The 22,803-nt window shown below is 42.6% G+C and overlaps 1 protein-coding gene across 8 annotated transcripts; it reads left to right on the forward strand.

Annotated features, from left to right (window-relative positions):
- Positions 1 to 38: 38 nt before the first annotated feature.
- LOC145422833 (segment polarity protein dishevelled homolog DVL-1-like) lies at positions 39 to 21,465 on the forward strand. Of its 8 annotated transcripts, XR_013904055.1 has the most exons (17): positions 39 to 542; positions 5,252 to 5,321; positions 8,933 to 9,054; positions 11,598 to 11,716; positions 15,135 to 15,273; positions 15,642 to 15,735; positions 15,883 to 15,952; positions 16,069 to 16,208; positions 16,659 to 16,735; positions 17,170 to 17,237; positions 17,362 to 17,439; positions 17,549 to 17,683; positions 18,235 to 18,402; positions 18,527 to 18,742; positions 18,976 to 19,025; positions 19,656 to 19,694; positions 20,719 to 20,859. XR_013904055.1 is itself a non-coding variant. In XM_080294688.1 (16 exons), exons 1-16 carry the CDS (start codon positions 373 to 375, stop codon positions 21,327 to 21,329), a joined length of 2,169 nt encoding a protein of 722 aa, XP_080150814.1. In that variant the 5' UTR covers positions 39 to 372; the 3' UTR covers positions 21,330 to 21,465. The 8 variants fall into 8 exon arrangements, 7 of the variants coding, with proteins under 7 accessions (XP_080150814.1, XP_080150819.1, XP_080150813.1 ...); XM_080294688.1 differs by lacking the exons at positions 18,976 to 19,025; positions 19,656 to 19,694 and adding an exon at positions 21,322 to 21,465 and having other exon boundaries at positions 20,719 to 21,213; XM_080294693.1 differs by lacking the exon at positions 18,976 to 19,025.
- Positions 21,466 to 22,803: the final 1,338 nt, after the last annotated feature.

The following is a 22,803-nucleotide window of genomic DNA, read 5'->3' on the forward strand; positions in this document are numbered from 1 at the left end:
GGCCTGCGCACACCCCAGATACACCGCTAGATGACAGCACTGTCTAACCAATTAGCTTGTGAAAAATAGCAATATTCCCAACTCCATATCGCAAGGATGTGGACTGTCCCTTCCTGTTTTAGTGCCGAGAGAGCCACCGTACCGACTCACACTGGAGCAGGAATACAGGCACTCATAACGCGATTATGCCTGGATTTTCGCTGTGTTTGTCAAAGGCACGGAGTTGTATTTTCCGTCGCGGGCTATACAGGGTTATATATTAGGGAACGCTGCTATGTTATTCTCCGGGTAGCTGGTAACATAGCAGGCCTGTTTATTGCGCTGCCAACCCTTTTTGCTTTCCCATGATTGTCCTCCCCTTTTCACACTCTCATGGCGGAGACTAAAATAATTTATCACATTGACGAGGAGGAGACTCCTTATCTGGTCAAACTGTCTGTTCCTCCGGAGAAAGTCACATTAGCGGATTTTAAAAATGTCCTCAACAATCGGCCGGTCAACAGCTACAAATTCTTCTTCAAATCCATGGACCAGGATTTTGGGTAAGTGGCTACTGTCGGCGATCATTATTATTATTAGCCTGTTCGTGTGGCTCATTTGCTATTTGCTGCGGTGTGTATTTACACCTTTTATTACAGCTATCATTATAGGCAACATCAAACGATCCCGACTGCCAGATTGCTACATGTGCGCAAAACTATATAGAACCGTGTCTGTTTCCATGTCTGCTCTTGGCACCTGCTCATTATTACAGGCTACCCTGTGCTCAGCGGAGGAGACACTTGAGGGTTTGAAGTTGTACCAGATCTGTCCAGAGCCCTAATGACGCAGACCTGCGTGCATTACACAGAGCCAGACCCCTGCTTCTCATATTAACCTCAATATATTAACCATGTGGAATATGACTGTCAGAGCAATGCTGGCGAGGTCTCAATATTCAACTTCTCAGATTTCGTAATGGTCTATTTCCCAGTACCTGGTTATAATTTTAGCAGGGTTCGAAATAACCATTAAAAATATTTATTTATTAATGAATTATATGGTTGTATTTGTTTACTAACACATATTGTGCACTGCAGGTGGATCCCAAGGCAATTTGGGAACCACATGGCAGTGATGGTGACTGTGCATCATCTTATCACCTTTCTGAATAATTCTTCTAACAGCATTCAGTCCTTAAAGTAGTTGTCTCGCTAAATTTTCTGATCAGCATTGTAATATATTGTGTTATTACAGAGCTCCTAAGGAAAACATCAAAGTTAAATAATGCGTGCTGGTGGTGCAGTTGTCTGCCATCTAGTTATATCCTACAATTCACTGGCTTTTATCATTTAATGTTATTATGAGAGAGACATGGGTAATTTAATTTACTAATGGTAATTATGATGTAGATTGTCTGTAGAAGCAAAATAGGGGGTGTTGATGGGGACAGCATGCTGGGTAAAATAACGGTGTACGCAAAAGATTTAAATGTGAATATTTTGTTATTTATCCTACCCTAAAAATGTAGTTACCTTCACTTCCTTCACTGAATGTCAGAACAGAAATATTTCCTCCATGTTTTAGTCTTGTCTTTCTTTTTTTTTTCTGCCCCTCTTTTTGTCAACCCATCCTGGTTTTCAGGCGTTACACGAGGTCTACAAAGCTCTCCAGTTCTCTCGGTCAGCAAGATCAACTTGTGTCAGGCCTCTGCTGAGGATGACATATTTGTGTCAGTGACTGTTCTCATTCCAATCTGAGGAGTCATACACGGGCCTACGTACATTTGTATCTAGCAGCGTAATCGCAAAAATGATTTGAGGAAATGCAGAGGCAGGCAGTGTCTACAGAGCCGAACGTCATGCATTTCCACTGCAGCCTGACCTTGTGAGGGAAACTGGCTCTTCCTGGTTGCAGGCTAGTCTTGGTGCGCCGCTTTGTCCCCAGGCCTGGCTTCCTGCCTGTCTTGCGCTGCAGGCCGGGCTGCTCACTGGGCCTCAGGTGATCGACAAGCAGATTATGGAAACAAACAAAGCGTGTTTGCTCTCTCCACATAGAGACATGACTCCAAGTTGCTAAACTCACAGCCTCGTAGATTCTTTTCCTGCATATGCATTACAAAGCATAAAGCACACAGTCATATTACACTGTGAACTGGACAGGGTCGAGTTCCATGTAGATATTACAAAGGCATTTCTACAAGCATTCCTGCCTTTGAGTTACGCTTGGATATTCAGGCTCTGTGAGTCCAGTGCCGTATGGTACTGGCACAGTATGGAAGCAAACTCAGTCAAAGGCACAGAGGAAAGCAGCGCTTTGTGGTAGCCGTGCTGGCTGCACTGCATACACACAGACAGTATGGCTGCTGGAGAATTAGCAAGGGAGGAATAAGACTGCTGAGCAGAGAGGGAAAACATCAAATCCCTTGCAGTTATAGACAGTGTTTGAAATGTAAATGAGCAGTCAGTGCAAGGTTCTCTGTAGTAGACCCCCTGGTGCGCAGGGGAGAAAACTGCCATTTTCTTATGGGATTGCTGAACTACATTTGTGTTGGCCATATCAGCTCTTTAAGGAATGGCCACACAAATTTGATAAACGGTTTGCGCCCCAGCCGCTTCGGCTTACCGCGGTGAACGTGCCGTTTCAGGTCCCTTTGGAATTGCATGGAAAACGTGTAACTAGGGGATGTGGCATTTCCATCCACAGAACAGAGCACAGCAAATTAAGCGATGAACATTTCGTGTACACATTTCATACTTCAGTTGTTTTGTTTGTTTGTTTTTTTTGTCAGTAATATTCATTCGCTCATCCATATTCATAAGACAGGAAGCTAATTGGCTGGGTTGTTTTGAAGCAACCCACTTGGTTTTTTTGGAGACTTCAAGGTGATGATATGGCGTTTTGTCATTGCCACTGGTGGTGAGTGGGTTTGAAACCTCACTATAATGCAAGTCACAGAGGCGCTCTGGAGCTGAGGAAGCAGCCAAGCTGAAGGTCTGAAAGAAACAGTCTTGTTTGTGCCTCAGAAAATAGGGGGCTGGTAAGGGGATCTTTCTCCTGCTGTAGTTAGAGGACAAAAATCTGCAGCTTTTTGCACAAACGCACTCCCGTCACTCCTTGCTTGCTTTTATCATTTACAGATTGTGACAGATTTGAAGGTGATACCAGAATCTGATGTCATAGCATCAACTGCAATGATAACAATCACATACTGAACTGAAACGTATGAACTTTGTGATTTTAAGCGTCACGCGCCATTGACAGTACACTTGCTATTATTACCAGCTTTACACATGGTTAAACTTGAATTGAGGTGTTTACTGAGTGAGACCCGGAGGCATATTGAAGTCAGTCTGTTCACAAACTTGTTTGACTACAAATATTTTGCTTCCCTGTTTAAAGTGTCATTAGCATGAGCCCACCAAAGTCATTGGATGGCTGGTCTGAGGTGGCTGGATTCTCCCACCTCTGGTTTCTGTTCTAGGCTGCAAGTTAACCTAGCCCTCCTCTGTCTTTCAAAGCATAAACAAACACATCTAATCTTTCCCAGCTACACAAATATCACCAGCGGCGGAATATTCCACGATCACCGGGGTAAATCTAGTCATTATCCTGTGAAATCTGTTAAGACCTATTTAAGCTGTCAGCCCTAAGAAGTCAGATCTTTGACAGCAGCCCACACCAGACACATTGCTTTCTAAACAGGGTTTACGGTGTGTGTGTGTTTGTGCGTACATTTGTGCGTCTGTGCTTAGGGTTCAGAAGTGAAACTAAAGCAGGTCCTGATATCAGATGGAAGATGTTAAAGTCATCAGCTGTTATCATTGGAATTGCGTCTCAGCTCATATCTTACAACACAAAGCGAAAGTATTTTGCACGCCAAAAAGCATAAACTACACTTGCACAGGTCAAATGTGTGAATGGAAATCCTTATTTTTGTCAAACTTTAGGAAGAAGCAATCATTCCTATTTTATTTATACAGGCCACTCCCACATCCTCACAAGTCACTGTACAGCTGGTCATGCAGCTTGAGAGAGAGGATGCAAACACTTCCTACCTAACGAGTGGCCGGCAGACTCGGCCCTCACCTCCCTCCCTTTTCCTCCCTGAGGTGGAACATGCCACAGCAGCAGACTCTGTGGTCGTCAGTTCCAGCCACAAGGCTACGTTATCTCTGTCCACCACTCCCAGCAATGCAGCTCCCACAGCGGCAGTGCACACAAAAACACAACTAGCTTGGCTAATCATTTCAGTTGCAGGGACGTTCTGGCAAAACAGGACGAGAAAAAAAAGCTGTAAAGTCGCTGTCAGAAACACCGCTGCATAAAATCGTCTTTGGATTTCCTGCTGCTCTCAAGTCATGCCTCTCCCTTTTTCATGTTCAAAGCCAAGAAGCTTACGTGAGATCTCCACAGACTCAGAAATGCTTAGTTGCTGCCTTTCCAGGAAAATCCTTCTCAAAAAACAATCAACATACAACACATAAAGTCATCCAGGGAGTTACAGTGGAATCTGGTAAATATATTAGGATGTTAGAGCCCCGTGACTTGTGTCAGAGTGTGTTTTGCCAGATCGTCTCCTGCCCCTCAGCAAGCTCCAGGCCTGATCTGTGTGACACAAGCTGAGCAGGTGTGGTGACGGCTTGCTGCTGAACTGTTTCCCAGAGGGTCAAAGGGTAACTGGGAGGTATTTTTGTTGGGAATTTACAGCCAAACTGAAGGAGGCGCTCGCACAGGATCACCCTATTAATACACGCTTGACGCCTCGTTGTCGCAGTTATGAGGCATTTCCTACTCTATCTATTTATCTATCTATCTATCTATCTATCTATCTATCTATCTATCTATCTATCTATCTATCTATCTATCTATCTATCTATCTATCTATCTATCTATCTATCTATCTATCTATCTATCTATCTATCTATCTATCTATCTATCTATCTATCTATCTATCTGATTTATAGTTCTCTCCCTTGTAGGCAGAGCTGTTGTTACATTGTTGTGCTCAGGGTAAGTGGTCTGATAGCCATGATATTTATAAATCAAGGCTAGAAACTGAATGCAGCACCACCGCTACTCTATGAGCTTGCTTCATGCTACAAAGGGTGCAAAGCTGATCGAAAACAATGTTGAAAACGTGGCTTTCAGTGCGTGAATGTCACTCAGCGTGGGGCAACATTGCAGGTCGACCCATGCTGTGTTGTTGAGCCAACTCTGTGTCCGACCACTGGTTAGTGAGCCTGACTGTATCTGTCTGCCTGCTCCCTAGGGTCGTCAAAGAAGAAATCTCTGATGACAACGCCAAGCTGCCATGCTTCAACGGGAGAGTAGTTTCCTGGGTAAGTGAGATGGATGGCTCATCCGTGTTGCCCCTGTTCACCTGGCTGTGTAGTCTCAGCTCTATGCAAAGATATGTGGAGCACCCATAGATCATGTACATATTAAAATGCAACGCCTCCACATAAGTTATCAAACACTCTTCACCTTAAGCTATTGTTCATCTGTGCTATAAAGGTGTGAGTGAATCCATTAGATATTAAACCAGGCCCTGGTAACAAAAGAGCTGGTTTAGGTTGACCATTAAAATGACCATTTACTTCAGGGGGGGTCAAACATACACCCATGAAATCCATTCAGTGGTGCAGTCAAGCTGGGTGTCTTTGCGAAGTGTAAAAATTGCATAGAAGTTATTAATAATTATAGTTTTACAATGAAATCTCAGCATTGTGAATAGAGCTGATGATGCTACTGGAGTGGAAATTTGTTATTATTTTAGCTCATTTGTAGATCACAAGCTGTTTGAATGATAAAAGCGTTGTTTAGTTTGGCTTTGGTGCCTTTGTAGATGCATGGCGATCAATATGTTGTCATTCACATGTAATGATAGTAACAGTAACTAAATGTGAAAGAATATGAGACATATTGTTGGAATTGCTTTGGTTTTTCTGAAGTTATTCATCTCTTTTGTACATGGATGGTAATTTACAGTTACTTGTACTTCTTTATGAACTATATGAGTTTGATAGCCCTAATCTGCTGCAATCCTTTGGCCACATACACTGTGTATTTCTAGTGTTTTTAATTACTGAAGACAAACAGCACCGTGAACCCATGTCTACAGAGACAATAGGCTATGCCAAATTAAATCAGTCTATCTTTATTAGAGAAGGATTTACACCTTAATCAGTCATATATATATATATAGGACAAAGAACGTCTGTCTCTAAATATTGATCCAAAAGTAGCAGCAAAGATTTATAAATTAGTTTGAAGGTCTGTAATTTAATTTGCTCAGTGTCTTTTTGTTTTTTTTAACAATGTCTTGTATAGATCGTACTTTATTGATCCCTATGGGGAAACTCATTATTTTTCTTTCCGCTTGGGGAGGTCAGAGGTCAGAGAGAGCCACATGGTGGTGTTTGTGTACTTGTTAGCGACTGTCTTGCTCAATAACACTTAATTGTTGTCGATACTCTCTCACAATAGCCTCCACTTGTGATTAAGTGTGGTCACAGTTAGTCAACTGTTATATAACAGTTAGTCCTAATATGTACATGTTTCCTCATGATTGCGCCACATTTTATTTAAGTCCAGCTCCCGTTTTCACAAATATGTGTTGCTATTCAAAGAGCTCTCAGCAGACTGATTTGATGATTTTACACTTTATTATGTTTTCTTTCTTTCTCGTTTATCATTTTAATGTTAAACTTTGCAGGTGAAGTGACTGATGTATTCGTTTTAGAAAGAAAATCACAATTTGTGGTGTCGCTGCACAGCATTTCCTCTGCAGTCATTATTTCTTCCTTGTTAAAAAATTCTTGTGATTAAAACACCTGCACACCGTATGTTAGCCACACATGCTAACTGGACTTATTATTCTAATAGTTATTCAGACAATAAATCAATTAAAAATATATTAGATTCCACTAACTAGACTACATATACGGTGAGGTTGATGTAGACTTATTTTTCTTGCATGTTTAAACATTTCAAAAGGAAGGAAAATTTCTGTGCTATTAAACTTAGTATAAAATGAAAAGATAAACATTTGCTCGTGGGGCAATGTCAGATCAATCGTAATGCATTAATAATTAAGAATACTGCCTATGATGCTGGGGGAGCTGCAGAACCTAAGATGGAACATGGCTGAAATCATTTTACACTCATATTCGAACAATTTTTAAAGCTACAGTTTTGGGACGTTATTATGTAAATTGCCGAAGAAGTTTGTGCTTTTGATTATTTTATTGGTGATTTTAATGGAATTTAAAGACATACCCAGGGAGGGTCCTTGCAAACCAGATTGGGCTAGATTGAAATACTCTGTAATTTATCTGATGTGCTTTTTGGAATATGTGCCGTATTTGGGCCGTCAGAGATTCTGGCTGTAATATGAAGATTAACCTGGTCCACATATTTATGTCAGTGTGATTAGCAAGTCCAGTGTTTCCAAAATTAGTTACGTTCATTAAGTTAATTTCAATCATATATATTTAATCTCTGTAATATTCTGGATATTTATAATTGAGCTGTTTGTATATTAGAGTTTTTTCTTATATTTTGTGACTTTGTAATATATTGTATTATTTAATTTAGTTAAATCTGTTACTGTTGTTCTTAAAGCAACTGTAACCACATCATTTCCTTTGGAATTATTCTGATTCTGATTCTGATTAAGGCCTTAGATAAAATAATCCAGTGTGTACATTTTAAAGTATTTGGGAAAAAATATATCAGGAATTCTCTTCAAGGTCTACCATAAAAAACTCTCAAAGCCAGAAGGAAAATAATGTAATAAATGCATCCACCATATATGTCCTATACTAGCATCTTTACACTGGCTGCCAGTCGGTTTTTAAATTGATTTTAAGATTTTATTATTTATTTTTAAGGCACTGCATGGGTTAGCGCCTTCGTACCTTTCTGATCTTTTAAAGTTATACACTCCTTCAAGCTCACTGAGGTCTGCGGACCAGAAGCTCCTAGCTGTCCTGAGGTCCAGATTAAAGCATAGCGGAGATCAGGCGTTTCCTGTGGCTGCTCCTAAACTCTGGAACAAACTGCCCGGTCACAGCAGGACCCCCCCCCCCAACATTAGACATTTAAAAACCTGTTTGAAAACCTGAAGTTTAAAACATTTTATTCTCTGGCTTCTCTTTCTTCTCATTTTATTTTTCCTTTGTTCAATTCTGTCAGCTTGTCCTATGTTTTTATGTCATTGATTTTTCTTTAGAATTACAGCATTTTGGTCACCAGCCGCTGTTTTAAATAGAAACAAATTTCTATAAAACTGGAGATCCAAGGACCAGAGAGAAATCTGCTCCTTCTTAGGATGTTTCGAGAAGAAAGCCAGCAAGTCAGTACACGGCAGGCACAGAAGGTGATGGAAATTGCAGTAACACTTATATCCGTTGTAATGGAGAAAAGAAAAGTATCCCACTCTTTATTTGAGAATCGAGTGGCACCATAGCGATGCCTGTGAACCCCCAGGCTTGCATTAGAATAATCACAGCCCACAGAGTTGTTGGGCTTTCCTCGCCTGTCTGCTTTAACTTTCATTATTCTGGCTCAGATGAAAGGATGGGTCATTGTACATCATCCTTTGTACCGACACTCAGCTGAGTAAAAGAACAGAAGTCTTTTAAGTTTCTAAGTAGCTTGCAGTGTTTCTCAAGTTGTATAAGCATAGCCAGAAGTCATCGGTAGGCCTTTTTGCCACATCTCAATTTCACAGCCTCCCCTGAGTGGACTCGCGCTTAAGAGACGTCTGTCTCTGAGTTTATCTTTGAGTTTGCGTGGTTACAGAGTTTCTTTCTTCTAGTTCTGTGTCCACACTATGCAGCCTATAGAATACAATAAAATATGCACGGTATAACGTGTGCTTGTCTTTGACCTGAATATGTCTAATCTGTAATGAATAATTTTGTTTCCTCCAACCTGTCTTTTTCAGTTGGTCCTGGCAGAGAGTGCACACTCTGATGGAGGATCTCAATGCACGGAGAGCCATCCAGAACTTCCCCCACCCCTCGAGAGAACAGGGGGCATCGGGGACTCACGGCCCCCGTCCTTCCAGTGAGTAGGATGATTGCCGCTCGTCATGTATGCACAATTACACACACTCGTGTAGGCAGATGTATTCAAGCACGCAGCCCTGCGTACCGGTTGACCTTTTCATTTCACAGCACGCTATATGTGCTAATCAGAACGTGGAACGTGCCACAGAGAGATTTATCGTCACAGGCTCACATGGGGAGTGTAGACGGTCGCTCCGCCGCTGTGTGAATATAGCATGAAGTATGTGCTAACACTACAGTGTGGGAATATGCATAGGCGTGAGTATTTTTCCCACTTGGGTATATATTCCCGCCCACACAGCCATGGAGTAAGGCGTTACTCCGCTCGTCTATGTAAACACGATGCGCATGCTGCTTGGGCGGCTGATTCTTGAAATAGCCTTGACAGCATAAACCTCTTCAGGCAAATACTGGCACTCAAGTGAGGCTCATTGTATTCAGTCACTAAGAGCATTCATCCATACTCTTAAAAAAAAAAGCACATGTGGCCTGAATCATATTATTGCTTAAGCACTCAAAAATTGAGATTTTCTCAACGTTATGGCTACCTGAGTCCAGACTTTGCCTTAAAACCAGCAGATTTAAAAAATATAACTGTAATCACTAAGGAGAAGTCCCTTCCTAAATATAGCCAAAAGGGCTGGGGGCAGTGGAGGCCAAGAGTCATTGCCATTACAGCACTAGAGCAATATAGCTGAGGCTCTATATTGAGAACATGCAATCTGTCATGTCTCAGTGTATCTCTTTATCTACTGTTTGACATCTCAGCTCTCTTTTGCCCTCTATGGGCTGCTCACTCCTGTTTGGCTGTCATCTGGCCTGATGATGTTATTGTTCCCAGCCAGCTTTGACTACCGCCACCTTGTGGAAAAAACAGCAAACTGTCTGCCGGCCCCTTTACCCGCCCCCTCCGTGCCTCGCTCTCTCTTTCTCTTTCGCTCTTTGAGTCAGACAGCCAGGCCTTTTTACAGCATGGTGAATTCCCTATCGCGAACCTCCCCTCTTTCTGAAATGAATCCAGCCTTCCCCCCTGTACCGCTGTCTGCAAATAGCTAGAATATTATTACCACATCATTTTCTCTTTGTGCTTTATTCATGCATCTCGTGTTTGTCGGCGTGAATGGCTCTATTTGATGAGCACACACAGAATAGGTGTTTTGGTCTGAGAATGGACACACTGATGTGCTTCTGCTCGGTAATCCGGATTAGCAGACATTAAAAGCACCCATCTCCATTTCCCAATGGGAGGGGGGGGGGGCTATTGGCAACAGGGAGAGGGGGTGGTAGGTGTGGGGATTGAAAGGGGGTGGCATTTGTTCACAGCTGGAGCCTAGCGCCTCGGATAATCTCCCACCAGAATAGCAGATCCGTCGGCTGGCTGGTGAGCGCCCTTTGACAGGTTTTGACAGGGCTAACAGCGAGGCAGTGGCCACCGCATCGATCATCACATAGCTTTCTAATCAGTTCCACTAGAAATGCACCTGAAGTGTGCATCTTCACTGATTTTTGCATACATGCACTGACCCGTGCTGGTGAAGCCGGGCCCAGGTGCACCCATTAGTACTCTGTAGCACGCGCATGTAAGCATGCTCAATTGAGCGCTTCATCCCGCTGAGTGAACACGGCAGACACGGCATCCTGTCTGCTCCTGAGATTTTCATTTGCATTGGTCAGCCACACGTAGGCACTGAGGTGTGCGAGAACATTGTTTTCAAACGAGGAATGATGTTTGCTCACAGGTTTGGTTTTTTATGCCTCTTTTTTCTGTTTATACACTTTGATTTTGACTGTTTGTGCGCGTGCACTGACATTTACGCAGGTGTGATTATTTAGGTATTCAGGTGTCAGATACATGTTGCATACGTGCCTAAGTGCGTGTGACTGACTGACAGGGTTGAGTAGAGTTCTCATCGGGTTCAGGTTTCCTAGGAGCCCGGTGGCAGTGTGAGTCCCTTAACCCTCGTGCCTGAGGCCACGGCGTCTCCAGCCCTCTGACAGAATAACAATCTGCCCGCCAGCTCTTCCAGAGCCCCCAGACTCCTTCCAGACCTCAAGTACACACAGGCCGGCTTATTGCTCAGCCCACACCTGATCTACCACTTCTCACTTTTTATGCGATCTGTCATTCTCTTCTCTGTCTCTCTCCCAATCATGCTCCAGGCACCATCTGGGCTTTCAATAGGTCTCATTAATGCCAGTATTGTCCAGAATGGCTCCCTCTCAGGGTATCTGGTCATTAATGACACTTAGTGAAAAACACATCACATACCACCGAACAATGAAATTGCTATTTTGGCCAGAGGGACTGAATTTGAAACAGAGTCATGATATGAGTTGCATATTCCCCAAAGGTTGGATGGCAGGCATACAGATACTATAACAGACAGAAGTATACTGTAGCTAGGGATTATGTTCGGGAGTGTTGGTCTCAGGCTGGCTAGAGAATTCATTTGAAACACTTTCTGCGAGGCAGACTGAGATACTCTGTGTTTTGTACATCATTATGAAGCTGACTGAAGTTTTCCGATGCGTGTATTGCAGTGCCAATGCAGTGAGCAGTCGTGACGGCCTGGACACAGAGACTGGTACAGAGTCTCTCCTAAGCCACCGCAGAGAGCGAGAGAGAGAGCGCGCACGGAGGAGAGCTCGAGAAACTGAGCGTGAGTATTATCAGCCAGGAACAGATGGATCCCAAAAACGCAATTATCTTGTCATTTCCAACTTATTACTTTTCAGTACCTCTTCATTTAACTCTCATACTCCGCACAAGTCAATCACCAAAAAATGTGGACGGGAAGTAGACATGTATGAAAAAAGGTCCCTGGGGCTCAAGTGGTACATGTTCAACTGCAGCTATGTTAAAGCAAAAAGTTCACTGTATGTCAGCGTTTTTGGAATAGTTGGCCAGTAGTTGTCTTTCTTTTCTGTTTCTTCTGTGGCTCTCAGGTCTGAATTATAACAGGAGTCTGTTGCAGTCACTGTTGAAATAAAAAATGCCTCCATTCCATCTGGAAAAGAAATTGATTGGATCTTGACTTTAAAAGCTCCTGAGAACTGTTATCAAGTGCAAATGCATTTGCTTTATTGTGCTGACATTTGACTACAGCAATTTCTATTACAAGCTCTTCGGTAGGAGAGGCGCAGCACTTTCCTGCTACTTCGCAAGAACTCCTATTTGCAGGCTCAGTGTTTTCAGTAAGGGAGGCTGTCTGTGCTATCCACAACAGAGAACAGGAAGGTTTTGCAGTGGTTACCCATATAAGCACATTGGCGATCAGTAGAGGTACCTGCTTTCATCCGGTTTCTGTCCCACACAGGTATTTTTGACAAAATTAGTTGGTTTTTTGTCACCAAGTAATAAACAATCGCAGTCTGCCATTGTTTTCACTGACAGCAAAAATCACTGTGCTCTTCTCTCTCGCTTTCTTTCTCTCGCTCCCCCCTTCCCCTTTGTCCTCTCTTCACAGCAAGCCTGGCTCTTTGCATCCTGCGCTCCAGGCTCATTAACTAAATACTCATTAATTTATGTGGTGCAATTAGCATCACTGATTACAGCATCAGGTTGGGGTTGTATGGAGGGCTGTAGATGGGGAACAGATTTATCTTAGCAGACTATCTGCACATGAGCATAGCCAGTGATTTCATCGTGATCACGCTGGTGCACTCCATGATGATGCTTTTGACTTGGCACAGACATATTGCTGCTGCCGCTGCTGCTAACAGCCAACTGAACATCTGTTGTTTTTTGCATGTGAGAAGGATCACAAACTCAATGAAATATACATTGTTATCCACCCCGTTGTCTGTGTTTACTGACTTCAATCCAATCTAGAAGCACATATACTTTCCCGGAGAAACTCCAAGAGGAACTGGTTCATAAATTTGTGTAACAAAGTCCAATTAAGTGTAATTCAGCTTTAATTTCACCGAGTGACACAGCGAGGCGTAAAGACAGATACCTCCTCCCACCTCTGTGCCTCACTGCCTGCAGCATCATCAGCAGCAGCAGCAGGAATTCCCCTGTCACCTTATACACATGCGAGCGTTCCTCGCTGTTTTACAAAGATCGGTTAAAATGTTCAGACTTGTCAAACTATTCTCTCTCTCTCGTCTTTCTCAGTTTTCTTTCCTGCGCTGTAGCATTCAAGGATGAATAATGGAGCAGTTAAAAAATTTAAGAGGGAGAACAGGTGCAAGAGTACCTCATGGAGTTATGGGATATGATCTGTTTTAAGGCTGCCAGGTGTTCTGTATCTTAACCAGTTGTATTAGAGGACGACTGTGGCCAACAAAGGGGGGGGGGAGCGTTCCCGTGGCATTAAATGTTATGCTGTACAGAGCCGTCAGGATTTCAAGGCTGAGGTCAGAGAAGACACAGTTAAGCCTGAGCACTTATGTTTGTATTAAAGTATTACACAAAGCCTGCAAAACAGCTGGTGAACATAAACTACTCTCTGTTATGAAAAAGTGTCTTCAGCTCATTTTCCTGTTCTTGTTGTATTAGGGCTGCAAAGCTTTTGTGATTTCAATCACTCGACAGTGCTTTCACCTGAGGAAGGGAGGGGAGAAGACAGCTTATCGTATAAAATCACATATTATTTTCTCTCTGCTTTGGAGGATACCATCGTCTGATTGGTCAGAGGCAGATTAACAGTCATTCAACAGTTGCGTGCATGAGAGTCAGGGAGGAGGTAATACTTTCTCCTCACTCTCAGCTCACTTTCTCTGTTCATTGGAAGAAGGCGTGCTGTCAGCTGCGGTGAGAGGGATTCGCTGTGTTATTTCCCGGGATGGTGTTGGGCTTTGGAATATTTTCTATTGTTTTTTGTGGTTAATTTAACGCTGGTGTTATTTTTCTGTTTTTCCAGAGTTATGGATAGTTGGTTAAAATAGGGAGGCTCTTGTTTTTTGAAGCAAGGTGACATTTTTATTTAATAGGTGTAAGCTTTTATAGGCTGGTTCTGTTTATGAGCGATTCTCATCAAAAGGCAGCTCGATTGATTATAGAATTATTTAGACTGCATGTTTCTCTCTTTAAAGATCAGAGTTCACACAAAACAGTCAATTGCTGGAAGTGTCACAGCTTTCGGAAAGGTCACGATAATGCCGTGTTCAAAGTTTCGCATATTCATTCAAAACGTGACTTTGCTGTTGAGTCATAGCACTCGCTTCTTGTTTTACTACACGTCACTCTTGATAGTTTGTCGTTTTGTGTATTCCCTATTTCTGGCACTTCCTCTATTGTAGATAAGCTGTGAAGTGTGTCAACAGCCAGCTGGTGGGCATAGACTGACTGGGGCTCGGGCTTTTTAGAGAGCAGCTAGCACAGACGGAGCAGAGCACAAAGACGCAGATTTTTCAGGCTGGCTTGGTGAACCTGCACACTTGCTTTTTGTTTGTTTGTTTTTTTGTTTTCTCTGGCGCCAGTCAGCAGAGTGCGAGAGGAAATATGTTTGAGTGAGTCTTAACACTGGATGTCAGGTCCCTCTGCTGATTGAGTGTTTATGTGCAGTAGCTCGTCTTTCAAATGAGCACCCTGTGGGCGGAGCTAGCGATGGGAACTACTACATTGCTGGAATGTTTTGCTTGCTCTCGGCGAGTACGTTGGCTACCACGCCCTCTTCGCCTTATGAGACCTTTTCAGCCAATCCGCTGTTACCCTGAGACTGCGCCACCTCACTGCCAATGTACGTATGGAGACAGACCTGGTAGTTTTCCTCTGATGGGAGGGCACTACTTTTTCTTGGTTTTCTGCAAAGTCTACAAATCCGTGTACTGTATTAAAAAAAATGCGTTTATTTTTCATTTTTATTGCTACATTTTTTTTTTAATTCATGTTATTCCACCTGCAGGAGGGTCTAATTGAAGATATATTTCAGTTCAATGTCCACATCTTCCTGAGATCACAGTTTAATGCTTGTTGCAGATGATTTTTGTTTTGTATTCCAGCCACTCTCATTAACTCCTTCCTTCCTCGCCTTCTGGTTGCTCTCTTATTCTCACTTCACCCTGCAATGATGACCCCCCCCCCCCCCCTCTCCATCTGACTTACTGCTGCTGTGCACTTTTTCTCTACAGTCCCTCGCATCAATGGTCACTCCAAATCAGAGCGCACTGCAAGGGACTCGGCCATGGGTTACGACAGTGCCTCAGTAATGAGCAGTGAGCTGGAGTCCAGCTCATTTGTCGACAGTGAAGAAGATGAGGATGCTAGCAGGTAAGTTCTTCTCCAGTTTTGCCATTGAAACACTTAACTTGGTCGCTTTGTCTTCTTTCTGATGTGATTTGTTGTTTTTCTTTTCATAAAAGCTGCAAAAACAGTGAAGAATTTGCAACAATAAATCAGACTTAACCACTTAAACTACAATCAGATATAGTGCGTGTGTTAGAAATTCATTTAAATAGGAATAGCAAGGCTAACAATTTATTATTTTGTTGAAACTGTATGTGTGTACATAGACCTTCACAGAGTTTTAAGGAAAATTCCCAATGAATATACTAAATAGCTTAAATTGCTCACTCTGGCCTTATTCATATACCCTATTTAATATTCCATCTTTTCCTTGATTTCACTTTCTTCTTCAGGCTCAGTAGTTCCACAGAACAGAGTTCGTCTTCACAGCTGATGCGCAGACACAAACGGCGCAGACGGAGGCACAAAGTGGCAAAGATCGACCGGGTATGCACCTCTTAAAACACATCAGTGCCCCTGCTGAAAGTGACATTGACACTGAGTGCTTGAAACACATGAATAAATTGTTTGAAATGGGCTTTTTGCCACTTTTATTCACAATATGCTCACTGTAACCTCTTCTTCCTTTACCAGTCATCGTCTTTCAGCAGTATCACAGACTCCACGATGAGCCTAAACATTATCACCGTCACACTAAACATGGGTAAACCTGTTGCATCCATGCCTATTTTTTAACGTCATAGAATTTAATGTAGAATTCATATCAATACCAAAGCGAGTCTTTGTAACTGTATTCATCCCCTGCTTTAATCTCAACAGAAAAATACAACTTCCTTGGTATCAGTATTGTCGGTCAGAGTAATGACCGGGGGGACGGCGGTATTTACATCGGCTCTATCATGAAGGGAGGAGCTGTAGCTGCTGATGGCAGAATAGAACCTGGAGACATGCTACTACAGGTACGCTTCCATAACGAGATATTTGAACTGGTAATAATTGTGCCTCGAATTTGCTGTTGCAGTGACAACATCTCTCTGAGGTTTTGCTGCATGTTAATAATGACGGTTGTATTTAGTTCCCTTGTTAAACTCTTATGTAAAACTTGGAATCCTGCCTCTCTTTTCCTTCCCCATCCTTTGTTCTGTTTGTGATGGACGCTTCCAATTTGTTGTGGCCCCGATACAAACAGTATAGGTTGTTTTATGATTGTGGGGGTTCATTCCATCAAAAGGACCTTAGGATTTGCAGCCATGTGAACCCCTAAAAGAACAGCAGAGATTAATACGTGCACAGTATAAATGCATAAACGCATCGAAGTTCTCTTCAGAACTTCAAAATAATATTTTAGTTAGTAAAACATGGTCGAGAAATGTAAAGAAATTACATTGTTGGTTTTGTCTGTCAATCAGGTGAATGACGTCAACTTTGAGAACATGAGCAATGATGACGCTGTGAGGATCCTGAGAGAGATTGTTTCCAAAACTGGGTAAGGACTCTTTCTTGGAAGATTATTGAAATCAGATGAAATTTAATTAATATCAGAACCAATGTGCTGGTGAGTCATGGGGCTGTATAGAAAATCAAGGATCTAAATAAATAGGAAAAGCTAGTTGATAATGCTGCTTGACCGTTGGGCACTGTTGCAACTTTTCCTGGAAGTTGACCTTTCGTCTTTCTTAGTCAGTGTCGACTGCTCATCAGTAGAATGAGTAGCTGACATTAAAGGATTTATAGGAAATGAAAGCCATCGACGGCTTTCACATTTGACAAGTTTGATTATGTTACGTAAAGTTATTCGCAGTAGAATGACAATGCGCAGTAGATTATTCAGCTTTGGTGTTTTTAAAAAAGGGAACAAGTACAGCATATTTCTGTGTATGATTTTTCTAAGAGTAACATTTATTTTCTATGTATATCCAGTCCCATTAGTCTTACTGTTGCCAAATGTTGGGACCCATCTCCCCGAAGCTACTTCACCATTCCTCGTGGTAAGACAGACAGTGTGGTGTAATATTTGGAGCAACGCAAATGATGACCTGATAATGTTTAAACCATACCGTGTTCACTTTGTCCTATTTATAAAAAGTTTCTCGTTTTGTTTTATTTTCTCAGCTGAGCCAGTGAGGCCCATTGATCCTGCAGCCTGGATTTCACACACCACAGCCCTAACTGCACCTTACCCTCACTATGGTAAAGGTTACCTGCTGCTTTGTTCCAGTATAAAAGGTCACTTCTCAGTAACTGAACTATAAATAATGAGGTCACAATGATCAAAATTGTTTCTCTTTTTCCGTCTCAGAGTTTGATGACTTGCCTCTGTCTGTAAGTAAAACAGATATGGCAACTATTGTCAAAGTGATGCAGTTGCCTGATTCTGGCCTAGAGATTCGAGACAGGATGTGGTTGAAGATCACCATTGCAAATGCTGTTATAGGTGAGAAAATCTACCCAATGCAGAAATTTATATAGAAACAGTGGCTGTATTACTGTAAACAATGCTGGTTACTTGGAAATGTGCAGACATGCATTGCATGCATAGTGATCGAAACCTCTGTGCTGAGTGTGGGCAATAAAAATAACTCAGTAAGGCTTTTTTTTTCTTTAAAAAAGGGAAATAAAGAAATCAGTAGGTTTCCTAGAGAGCACAATATTAAATTACAAGACTGAAATCAATTCAAATGCATGGTATCTAAAAATATAATTTTTTAGGTAGTTTACTCTTTCTAAACACAACAAACAACATCATATAAGTATTTTTTTTTCAAGTCATGTAGACTCTGTTTTTTCTGAAAAGCATTAGCATCGTAGTTCTAGCATTAGCTCCACTAACTTCATTCAAAGGTTTTGCAGCATTGTGCTGCTTGCCCTAACTATTGCAGTTGTGGTTGATGTGTGGTTGCTGCATATAAGTGGTATTTTTAGCATCTGTTCCACGCATCAGGGAACTGAACTTCATGTCCACGTGTGCATTCTTTGCCATGCTAGGTGCTGATGTAGTGGACTGGCTGTACTCCAGAGTGGAAGGATTCAAGGATAGGCGCGATGCGAGGAAGTACGCGAGCAGTCTGTTGAAGCACGGTTACTTGAGACACACTGTCAATAAGATCACCTTCTCTGAACAGTGCTACTATACCTTTGGGGACCTCTGCCAAAGTACATCCACTTTTCACACCTACATTAATTAAGCAGCTCACACATTTATGGCATTTTCTTTTTAAATAGAAGGATTATACTAACTCTGTCCCTCTCTGCTGCTTTTTTTCCCTCTCTCCTCAAGACATGGCCTCACTCAATTTGAATGAAGGATCCAGTGGTGGAGGTTCTGAGCAGGACACTTTGGCACCACTACCTCCCACTAGCAACCCCTGGCCTCTGGGCGGGCAGCCATTCCCCTACCCTCCTTTCCCCACTGCACCCCCGAGCTTTCCGCCAGGATACTCAGACCCATGCCACAGTTTCCACAGTGGGAGCGCAGGCAGCCAACACAGTGAGGGTAAGCAATAAGGAGGGGCAAGACGAGTTTTCCATCAGCCTATCGTTGATTAATATAATATATTCGCTCAACATGCAACACGACATTAATGAAGTCTTTCTGGCATATTAACGAATGTCTGGCTCATGCTAATGTTAGCTTTACTGGCTCTCTGGGCAGGAAGTGGACATTGGATTGCATTATTCAATACAATATAAATATCTGTGTTCTAAAATGCGTCCTGTATTGTCAAGGTCAATCATGAGCATCTTGAGTCATGCAGCGGACAGCTCTGCAGTACTGGGTGTGTACACAAAACAGATCTGATCAACCATGTGATTATCAATCACCAGCTTGAAATGATCAACACTAAGTCCATGTGTCTCCATTAGTTCTTGAATGATCTTTTGTTTTGATTTTTGAATCAAAATGTGATGGTGCTGCATGGTTTTTGTTGTCTGCGCTGGGGCGGTACGTATAAGTAGCTGGCAGGGGTAATGTTGCTGTATATTTTTTACTACGTAGCCCAGACAAAAGATGTGAAACTATATATTACCATCTCTCTGTCTTATTTTCATTGTTTTGAGTGGCTCATCCATATTTTAATTTCGCCCAGTTGCCATTCTTTCGGTTAGTTTTGGTTTCGTTTATCAGCAAATTTTGGGAAGACAAGTGACAAATAAATGTCATGGTTTTCTTTCTTTGGGAGCGTTCAGAAAAGAGCAAGCATTCATGGTAATGAGTGCATGTGTGAAATCTTGGGGACAGTTTCTGCATATTTGCATATAAAGGATCAGTAACAGCCACCGGCGTTACGTTGGTTTGGAGCTAACGGGGGAAAGTGCACTAGGACACGACAGGTAGTAGAGGAACGACTGGGCTGGGAGGTGTGTGTAATTCTGTTGTTCCCTCTGTTTCTGCTGGGCAACGGTAGACTGAAGGAGGAGGTAGTCCCCGGACACTGGGGGAACCGGTAAGCCTGCTAACCCCCTCTCCTCCTCTGCTGCTCTCTCTATTTTACCATTCAATCTTATTCTGCCACTCCTCTCTTTCTCTTGTGCTCAACGTTCTCCACGTCTCATACTGTAGCTTTAAGGTTTTTGTTGGGTTTTTTGTTTTTTCTCTCTCTGCCCGTCCCATAATTTTTCTTTGGTCCATGTGTATCCTGTCTGTGACTCTCCTGACGTCCGATTCTCCCTCTCTGTGCCTCTAGGCATGCATTCGTACTGTGCTGGGAGGTGCATGATGCAGGATGAGCACTCTGAGGCTTGTGCTATCATTCTTGCTGATAGGGGGCAATCATGCACCACTTTACCCAGTGCTGTTGGGCTCACTGTGGAAGGGGAGGCGTGGAATGTTTGATTTTGCAACAGTGTGATACACCTCCATTAGTCTGATGCCAGCAGTGTTTATTAACAGCATTGAGAGTTGTGACACGTATTATTACTGAGAAATTGACAACACGACAAATACGTCATTCTGCGTTGTTCATCAAGTGCTTTGTGGTAATCTTTCTGATGCAGGTGTGTCATCTTTGTATTTATGATCTTTGACTGTTTCAGTGTTTGTATGAATATAAGAAAAAGCCTTAATATCAGTTGCTGCATCAGAATTTGGGGCAGAAATCACTGAGATAATCATGTTTGCCCTTGACTGACTTTTGCTAGACTGCATAACAAAAAATGTGGTCACACCTTAAACAAAGTGCAGTAATGTATTTATTAACATTGACACATTTTACTGTGTTTCAAACACGAGCACCTTTTCATGTTATGCTTAATTCTGGTGGAGTTCAAGAAGACTTTATTAAGCTGATGTTTAATGTGTGACCTTTTGTCTTTGTTTATCGGTAGCCGGTCGTGAATCATCAGTAGCTGATGACTTGCAGCTGCTCACTGTGTATTTGTGGGTGTTTATATTCTATTGAAGTCTTAACCTGTTAATCTCTGTTTCCTTTTTTTTTTTTTTTTTTTTTTTTCCCCCCCCCCAATCAACAGGAAGCCGAAGCAGTGGATCCAACCCCAGCGCAGGCAAAGGTAGACGTTCATCCCCACAGGAAAAGGGTCAAAGGTCAACATGCAGTGAATCAGAGCCAGGAATCCGCGGAGGGCGGCGTGGTGACAGATCTGCCAGTCAAATGAGCCATCACAGCCACGCCATCTCTAGCCAAAGTCACGCAAGGTCAAGTCTCAGCCACAGTCATTCACACAGGAGCCACCCTGTCACACAGAACAACCACCCCCCGTTCACCTACAGCCACGCCGCCTTTACTCAGCCAGCTCCAGGCTCCTGTGCCCAGAGCGAGCGAAGCCATGCCTCCTCCTACGGCCCCCCAGGCTTGCCTCCCCCTTATTGTCTGGCCCGTCTGGCCCCCAAGACCTCATTCAACAGTAGCACGCCTCCTGGAGCCCCACCTGGGAGAGAGTTAGCAGCCGTTCCTCCTGAGCTCACCGCCAGTCGCCAGTCCTTCCAGCATGCTATGGGCAATCCCTGTGAGTTCTTTGTTGACATCATGTGACAGAACAGTGCCTTTTTAACTCAGTGAGCACAAAACAGCTCTCCCTGATCCCTTTCAACCCTGTTCTCCTTTTTCCTCTCAGTCTTTTGACCATCTCTAAACTTCAGAATGTAGACACTGACTGGCCCTCTCCACAGCCCCCTGCTGTCTGTCCCTCTGATGTCCAAGCAAAGGAATACAGGCAGCAAGAGCACAACAGGAGTAGTCCTCTCGCACACAAGCAGGGGTCCTCTGGCTGAAAACCCTCTTTTGTATTGACGTGACGTGTACAGTTTGTGAAACGTGAGTGGTATTCAGTGTACTGATTTCTGTAAAGATGCCATGCAGACATTTTTGGGAGTGTGTACTCTACCTAGGATATTTTCTGTTCTGCGCCTTTAAGCTGGCTGGGCCTGGATCTCAATCCCCCAGACCCAGGCCAATAACTATGGCCTACGAATCTTTTTCTGGACATAAAACTCGGACTGGAACACCTAACTCATATTTGTGTATAATGCTACAGTTTAGCACATTACTCTGGCCCCACTCCCCTTATGTCAAGGCGCTGCCACTGGCGTATTTAAGCTCTTACCTGCCAACTACTAATAACACTAACCTTGATCAGTTCACAATCCGAGGATTTCCATAAGGGAGACCCTGTAGCCAGCCTTTAGTTCGACTAGGCTGCATATTGCATGACTGTCTCACCTGCTTTAAAGAAAACGTATTCATTCATTTTGTTTAAAGTATTACCGTTATTGGGGGAGGAGGTTACCTCTTTCCTATGTTCTAAAGGAAGAATCCATACACTGGAACATTTTCGTGATGTTATTTCTGTGATCCTTTTGCATTGATGGTGTCATACTTTGTCTACTACGAATGACTGACCGACAATCAGGCATCACTCTTTATGAAACGGTGGCCATTTCTCAATGTCCTAGGTGTGCTTTGTCGAATGTATCATTATTTCTGTCAGTGATTAAACCCTGACACCCATAACACTTAGTTTAAACATGTTTAAAGATCAGCAGGATTGCAAACTTTGGACGCTCACAACAGCAAACTGTGAAAGCAAACTCAAAGGTTGATTAGATAAAGTAGTTTGACAAAAGCATCAGGTTTGTCTCCTTCAGTTGTGGACTTTGTTGAAAAGTCAGTGTGATAAAAGCCAAAGCCTCACATTGTTTGGTGGACATGGCTCTTCATACTGTTGAAGCTGTCACTTCTAGTTGTTGTGTTCAGAGTGACTTCAAGGGGAATCCTGGCTTTCAGATGGTGATCTCCTTGCAAAACAATGGCAAATCCCTGTTGTATCTACCTAAAATATAGTTACAAGAGGGAAATAACACACACACTAGTTTTATGAGCACTTTCCCATTTTGTCCTTCCCTCCCTTTAGTATGAAGCACTGTTTGCAATCAAAGCTTTCTCTTTAATTTTCTCTAAAAAAGAAGAATAAATTGTAAATAGAAATTTATTATATATATATGAATAAAAATATATATGTTCAAAACACTGTCTTCATTTTTCACCTCACCTGGAGACTGAGTGAAATGCCACTAGGTGGAGACATTGTTTTGTGTAT

This window comes from Astatotilapia calliptera, chromosome 20 (genome assembly GCF_964374335.1).
Source record: "Astatotilapia calliptera chromosome 20, fAstCal68.1, whole genome shotgun sequence".
NCBI lineage: Eukaryota > Metazoa > Chordata > Actinopteri > Cichliformes > Cichlidae > Astatotilapia > Astatotilapia calliptera.

Coding starts and splice junctions, on each gene's coding strand:
- LOC145422833 (XM_080294687.1), top strand. CDS start 373: ATGGCGGAGACTAAAATAATTTATCACATTGACGAGGAGGAGACTCCT. Junction 17,440..17,548: donor TGCACCTTACCCTCACTATG/GTAAAGGTTACC, acceptor TTTCCGTCTCAG/AGTTTGATGACTTGCCTCTG. Junction 17,684..18,234: donor CATTGCAAATGCTGTTATAG/GTGAGAAAATCT, acceptor TTGCCATGCTAG/GTGCTGATGTAGTGGACTGG.